The 7,916-nt window shown below is 47.4% G+C and overlaps 1 protein-coding gene across 1 annotated transcript in view; it reads left to right on the top strand.

The window, feature by feature from the left end:
• Window positions 1-7,916, top strand: part of LOC127009477 (immunoglobulin domain-containing protein oig-4-like) — a 61,893-nt gene that overhangs the window by 14,613 nt on the left and 39,364 nt on the right. The window contains exon 2 of the mRNA XM_050882576.1: window positions 1,807-2,487. Within this exon, the coding sequence (XP_050738533.1) occupies window positions 2,428-2,487 (60 nt within the window). The 5' untranslated portion in view covers window positions 1,807-2,427. The remainder of the gene's footprint in view (window positions 1-1,806; window positions 2,488-7,916) is intronic.

Consider the following 7,916-nt stretch of genomic DNA (forward strand, 5'->3'; position numbering starts at 1 on the left):
GCTATTCGCTTGCTTCAGGAAGATTGGGAAAGGACGTGAATAGGAGAGACGGGAAGCATGAGACAGAAGAAGAGGAGGGAGGAGGAGAGGGACCAGAGAGGGAGATGAGGGATTATTATGAACAAAAGCGAAAGATGAATACAAAAGTCTGGGCGCGTGAGACTTGCAGTAAATGTGTCTGTTTTGTGTTTGTCTTGATTAATAGTCTGTTGCCTTGGCAGTCTGCGGGCAATATTTTCCTACTCAACAACTTGCGTACGTTTACAAGCACGTGGGATCTTGTTGCTGAAATAACTGTACGTAAAGGCACGGGGTATACAGAAGCTAGCGGTATGAAGCTAATCCGTCCACGTCCAGCAGATGAGGGAGCCAGCGGAGAGGATGCATGAAGGGTGCGCGGCCAAGTAAACTTAAGGCGGACGGACTGACTGATGGCTTAGTGTGCCGGTGCGGCAGGAATGATTCTCCTCTAGAATGTATAAAAAAAATCTCAAGTTAAGAAAGGCTACAAAGAATAAGTGAAAAACAATAGTAAATGCTGGCGGATGAAATAATTTCCTTTATTTACCTTTACTAATCAATGTGGCACTCCATACGCGTTGATAGCAGTTATATCTTGAGGGAAAACGGAATACTTAGTTTTGCATCATGCAGAAAGGTTGAAACATGTTCCCCTAATGAAGAGCTGGAGGCCATTGACTATTTATAGCGCGCTGGCCGTGGCAAAACCAACAACGAAAACAAGGACCGGATCTTGCTTGATTGTAAACAACAATTACTTCACACAGCGTTGGTAACACTAGTTGATGCAAACCTTGTTTAGAGGATTACAAATCCCGACTAATGACACTCATATTAATCATTTACAACAACAGGTCTTGTTTCTAATTTTCTCGACGATCGCCCCGCACACCTTGAGTCAGCTTCAGTCCAGCTTCCGCAGGGAACGGAACGTCACGCTGTGTTCGGCGAATATATTCCGGCCCTTAAATGTTTTGGGACTTTCACAGCGAGCATCATGCCATGGTTAGGCATGCTAATGACTACATGACTAATGAGGGTGGGCAACCCACCAACAGGTGTGCTATTTGAAATTCTGGGATTTTTTAATGAGCCTGTGAGGGGGCCGAGAGGGGCGCAACCCCCGATATGTTAGGGGATCGAGAGCCCCCCCCACCAATGAGAAGCTCACGCCAGTCGATGGGGATCGCTAATATTTCAAGGCGACCCTTTCAAAGAATTTCTGTTGGTTTATATTTTGAGGAGTCTCTTCTCACATCCATGCCACCGATGGGGGAGGGCAGGGGAGGGAATAAAAATACCATACTTTCCTATGAAAAATTATCAACTTAATAAAACAAAAACAAATGTTCTGGCTATTTTCTGGCGATTACAGCATACTCTTTTAAATATTGATTTCCCGAAAAAAAAGCTTCAAAATGTAGACTACAAAGATACTTTGGGATGCAAAATTTGTCTACCGGCGCTTACTACGATTCACTAAAACTGGTGAATGTTTCGTCTGATTAAATAAGTAAATCAGATTATTCCACAAAGAGAGGGTGGCGCCTCCTACGGAGCACGTGACCCCTCCAGTCACAGAGGAAAGGAGGCAGGAACCACCCATATATATATATATATATATATATATATATATATATATATATATATATATATATATATATATATATATATATATATATATATATATATATATGTTTATTTACATTGATTTAATATTCAGTGAAACCACTCATTACAAAAAGAACGTCGCATTAATTAATGGTGTGTTTTCTTTCTATTCAGGTGTGACTAGACGACGCCGCGCCCTGCCTCCTCTCCTCGCTGCCGCTGCATGAGGGGCTGTCGTGGCTACGTAAGGACGTGAGGTTACCCTGACGGTGGTCCTCGGGGCAGGTCTTGGGCTATTATGACCAAGGGCACATGGGACCTCCTCCTCACGACTAGGATGCTGACGCTCATCAAGTAGGAGGCAGCAGGACGGACTGACGGCGTCCTCCACACCCTTACGACGTGTGCAGCTCGCAGCTCCGCCTACTCGCGGCTGAAGTAACACTTGTGCCTCTTGATAGCTCGATCACCACCACACCGCTGCCGCCGAGACAGTCTGTGATACTCAAGCGGAGTACAACGCCAATCAAAAATCTGTCTTGTGATTTCGTGCAACGCTGGTGTCTCAAGTGCTGAAAGCGCCTGAATATTATTTTTTCTTATTGGCGTAGGACAAGACTGCGGCGAAGGAAGTTGGTGAGCTTAACTATATATATAACTATATAAGTCTCGACTTCAAACTTGGCAACAAGGATTTGGTTTAAAGTTGGGGTGATCCTTCTGGCGCGCGCATCCCTTCAGTGTTGAGGACTTCCTTGAGGCGAGTGAGGAGGCGTGCGGCACCAGCAGGGCAGCATGAGGCACCACGCCGCCACACTCCTCGCGGTCACCTTCCTCCTCCTCACCATTCATGAGGTAAGAGAGAGGAAGACAACACACCATAAACCTGTCCCCTCACGTGTACGATGCCTTGCCAATTACTCCCTCGTACCCTTTGTGCCCTACGTGTACTCTCTCTCTCTCTCTCTCTCTCTCTCTCTCTCTCTCTCACACACAATAACTCCTAATAACTTTCCGACTTCTTAAGCGCCCACATTCTAACGTAAATCACTTTCTGTAATGATTTTTCTGCTCCCCCCCCAACCCCCACTCCTAATCATCTACACCCCCCCCCACCCCACTCCCACCCACAACCCACACACCTCCCCACGTCCCACCTCTCGTCTCCCAACGGACGCGACAACTCCCTCAGCAACTCGTCATCATTCATTATTTTCTGTCTCCCCACAAAGTCACCACAAACTCCTCTTATTACCACCGCCTTTCATCACACACACACACACACACACACACACACACACACACACACACACACACGAAACATCGCTCTAAATGCATCGTGTTTTCATAATTCTTTTTTCCACCTCAAGAAGAAGGAAACTCATCAGTGTTTTGTTTTTATTTCGCAACGTTTTATTTTACTTCAGTCCCGCGAGAGCTGAGGCCAGGCACACACACACACACACACACACACACACACACACACACACACACACACACACACACACACACACACACACACACACATTCTTGGGTCACTACCTATAACAGATAAACTTGGAGTGGGGAAACAGCGGAAGAGAACCTTAAAACTTGTAGTTGGGAGGAAAGAGGCGACGTGCAGCCACTCAAGAGGAAGGGAAGGAAGACAGGAAGGAGGGAAGGGAGACAAGAAGGAGAGGAAGGAGGGAGGGAAGACTGGAAGGGAAGGAAGAAGGGAGGGAAGGGAAGTCTGCAGAAGAAGGGAGACGAGGAAGCCTTCTATCTAGTTTGTTCAAAAGCTTTAGGAGGCAACTTTTACAGAGGCATTTTGCATTTAAAAAGTTAGAAGCAGACATATAAAAAATACACATTCACGCGAAATATACGAATTCTGGATGTTACCTGAATATAAATCTCTCTTTTATGCTCTCTTTCATACGGGTATTGATTAGCGGGCTTTTTTTTTTTTCTCATTTATTTTTTTCGCCTGTGAGCTGTTTCCGTTACTGCAAAAAAACAATACAAGACCGAACATATATGAACCGCAAGGGAAAAGGAGAGGAAAAATAAACCCTGCGCTGGAACGGAGAGGAACAACCCAAGATTTCCGGGGCCGCCGACGCCTCGACGTATGGTAATTTCCAGCCTCAGTCACGGCGGAGGAGCAGAAGACGCACCTCTGTCGGGACGGGAACAGCGAGTCCGAGGAAGGAAACCTGAGACGGGGGGAAGGGAGAATGGGCGGCAGAGGAGGAGGAGGAGGAGGACGAGTAGCTGGAGAAGGAGGCGGAGAAAGAGGAAGAGAAAAACGGAAAATATAGAGGAGAATGAGAATGAGGAGAACGAAAATGACAACGAAAAAAAAGGAGAAAGAAAACGATAAAAAAAGAGGATGAGAAGGAGTAGTAGTAGTAGTAGTAGTAGTAGGAGGAGGAGGAGGAGGAGGAGGAGGAGGAGAAAGAGGCGGCATCTAAGTTGAAGAATACATGCATACATAGTTGTTTACCTCCCGCCGCTGCAGCCTCCCCGCCAGCCAGGCCCAGCCCCGAGGGACCCGCTCCTCGCGCACCTCAATTAATAACTTGTTAGCGAGTAATCCAAGGGTTGAGTCGGAGCGGGATGATACACCCTGAGGTAATGGACCCGGGCACGAGGGAGGGAGAGATGAGAAGATAGAAGGGAAGGGGAAAAAGAGGAAGAAGGGGTGAATAAGCGATAGAGGGAGGAAGTGAGCGTGGAAAAGGAACGAAGGGAGATCATACACCCTGAGGTCGTGAATCAGAGGGAAAAGGGAACAGGGAGAGAGGAAATGGAAATAAGGGAAGGGGTACAGAGAGGGTGGATACGCAATAGCTGGAGGAAGAGAGGATGGAAAGGAAACGAAGAGAGATCATATACACCCTGAGGTCATGAATCAGAGCACGCAAGAGAGGTAGAAGGGAACAGGGAAAGATGAGAAGGGAACTAAGGAAAGGGGTAAAGAGGAAGAAGGGACGGATGAGCGATAGATGGAAGAAATGACGGTGGAAAAGGGAACGAAGTGAGATGAAACAAATCGAGGTAATGAATCAGGAAACTAGAGAGAGAAAGAGAGAGGTGAGGGGGAACATAAGGGGCAGGAGGAGGATAGAAAAGATAAGTAGAAAAGAGGAGAGGAAAAGAGGAAGGAAGGGCGATTTTGACCCCTCTTTCGGCCACCTCTTTGGATTCTTTTTTTAGGAGCAGCGAGTAGCGGGCTTTTTTTTTTTATTACTGTTTCCTTTTTTTGTGCCCTTGAGCTGTTTCCTTTGTTGTAAAAAATAAAAACAAAGCAAGTGATACAGCCGGAGGTCATGATTCAAGGGGACGAGGGAGGGAAGGAGGCGCAAGGGAACAGAGTAAAAGAAGGCTACAGGAGGGCGGGGGAGGAGAAGAGGAAGCGAGGGTGGAGGAGTAATGGATGGAGGTGGAGACGAGAGTGAATGATGGAGAAACGTGAGAGATGGAGGGGAGCTGAGAAAGGGCAGGGCAGTGTGAGGAAAGATTAAGGTAAGGGGAAGGGAGAGGCGTATTGGGAGAGGGAAGGAGGAAAGAAAGCGTGGAGAAAAAAAGGTGACAGATGAATGGATGGAGGGCGGGAGGCGAAGGGAGGAGAGCAAGGGGATACTAGCCGATCAAACTAACAGGGAGGAAGGACGACGTGGCAGGGGAAACTCTGAACAATAAACATCAGACGCTACTACCAAAGGGACGAGGAAGAAGGTGCACTAACATAAAAGAAGGAAAGGAAGGGAAAGGAGGTCAAGGGATACGCATTATATAAAACCATGAAAAGGGAGATGATGTCGGGAAAATAAAGACAACATGAAAGGGATAAAGGAAAATCGCACATCCGTAAAAAGGGAGATGATGCAAAGAAAACAAAATGAAAGAGGAATAAATAAATAAATAAATAAAAATATGATGAAAAGAAGGGAAATAAAGGAAATAGCAGAGAACAAAAAAAATACTCATGAAAAAATGGAGAATGAGAATATAGAACAAGACGTTAAAAAAAAGGAAAAATGATAATAATGATGATGATGATGATGAGGAGGAGGAGGAAGAGGAGTGAAAAGAGGATGATGATGAGGAGGGGGAAGGAAGGAGTGACTCATGTGGGTTTGCCTTTCCACGATCCATTATTCAATATTAACATCCGTCCATCCATCGACGCGCAGGTAAGGTAAGCAGGAGGCGACCACACCCACCTGCCTGTATGCCTCCCCCCTATACCCCCTCCTCCCCCTCACCCCCCGGCGCCACACCTATAACCATCTGCACCACACCCACGCCCACCTTAACCACATACAAAACCTCATTATCAGCCTTCATTAATCCACTGCACGACCAAGGCCTTTTTCAGTGCTTTCAACCTCTCTGTCTGGTGTTAATGTAATCCATGCTTCTCCGGTAAATGCTGTCTGGTGTTAGTGTACTTCATCCTTCTCCGTTAAATGCTCTGTCTGGTGTGCTCTGTCTGGTATTAGTGTACTTCATCCTGCTCCGTCAAATGCTCTGTCTGGTGTGCTCTGTCTGGTGTCAGTGTACTTCATCCTGCTCCGTCAAATGCTCTGTCTGGTGTGCTCTGTCTGGTGTTAGTGTACTCCATCCTGCTCCGTCAAATACTCTGTCTGGTGTTAGAATGCTCCATCCTGCTCCAGCAAATGCTCTTATGTTAGTGTACTCCATCCTTCTCCGTCAAATGCTCTGTCTGGTGTTAGTGTACTCCATCCTGCTCCGGCAAATGCTCTGTCTGGTGTTAGTGTACTCCATCCTGCTCCGTCAAATGCTCTGTCTGGTGTGCTCTGTCTGGTGTTAGAATGCTCCATCCTGCTCCAGCAAATGCTTTTATGTTAGTGTACTCCATCCTGCTCCGGTAAATGCTGTCTGGTGTTAGTGTACTTCATCCTGCTCCGGCAAATGCTCTTATGTTAGTGTACTCCATCTTGCTCTGGTAAATGTTGTGTCTGATGTTAGTCTCTTCATCCTGCTCCAGCAAAAGTTTTATGCAGTTTCACCTCTCCATTTGGTTCTGCCTGTCCTGATTCTTCCAGCATCCGGGTCACCATACTGTTAGCTCATCACCACGCCCACACCATACCCTCCCCCACCATACCCTCACCACGCCCACCCCCGTCCCCACCATACCCTCACAACGCCCACCCCCGCACCCACCATACCCTCACCACGCCCACCCCCGCCCCCACCATACCCTCACCACGCCCACCCCCGCCCCCACCATACCCTCACCACGCCCACCCCCGCCCACACCATACCCTCACCACGCTCACAAGCAGCTCATGTTATCTCGGTCACCTGACTTTATGGCCCCTCATTCCTCTTCTCCCCTTTCATCCTACCTCCTTTTTCATACCCCCCTCCTGCGTAACGCCCCATCCTCTTCCTCCTTGACCTCCTCTCCTTCAAATCCTTCACTCCCTGTCAATTGCACTCCATTTTTTTCCATTTCCACATTCTCCCGTTTTTCTTCTGTGCCAGTCTTTCCCTCCCATATAGTAACCGCTCCCATCTTTCGCTCACTACATTATTCTTTTCTCCCCTCTCATCTTCTCTCTTCCATGCCACCTCATTCTCCACATTCTCACTACTTTATTCTTACTACATTATTCTCACTACAACATTCTCACTACAACATTTTCACTACATTATTATTTTTCTCCCCTCTCATCTCCTCTCTTCCATGCCACCTCATTCTCTAACATGTCATCTGCGAAATACCATACTTCTCCACCTCTTCCGTATCCTCTCCTGTCCACTACACTATTTCCCTTCATCTCCACCTTCTTCATATCTACGCCCTCACCCAAAATACTCCATCTCCTCCAAATTATCTTCTTCCCATTCTTCCTAAATCACTCCGTTCCTCTCCTACCCTTTCATAAAACGCATCTCCCTTCCGCTACAAAACTTATGTCCAGAAACGCGGCGAAGAAAGTTCAAAGCCGCTTAGACAGCTGAATGACACGACAGGAAGACGCCAACGAAGGGGAGAGGGAGGGAGGGAAGGGAGGGAAGGGAGAGGAAGGCAATGGGGGCTGGAGGTCGACGAGCAGGAGAGGGAAGTAACTGAGAAATGAGGAAGAGGTTGAGGGCGTCGCTCTTAATAGGGAAGGAGTAGAGGTATGTGCGAACACACACACACACACACACACACACACACACACACACACACTGACGGGAGTGTGTGTGGGCCTCTGACGTGTACGAATTCAGTTGTCAACCTGCACCAGCCGAAGGGAGGAGGTGATATCAGAAGGGCA

Source organism: Eriocheir sinensis, chromosome 4 (assembly GCF_024679095.1).
Source record: "Eriocheir sinensis breed Jianghai 21 chromosome 4, ASM2467909v1, whole genome shotgun sequence".
Taxonomy (NCBI): domain Eukaryota; kingdom Metazoa; phylum Arthropoda; class Malacostraca; order Decapoda; family Varunidae; genus Eriocheir; species Eriocheir sinensis.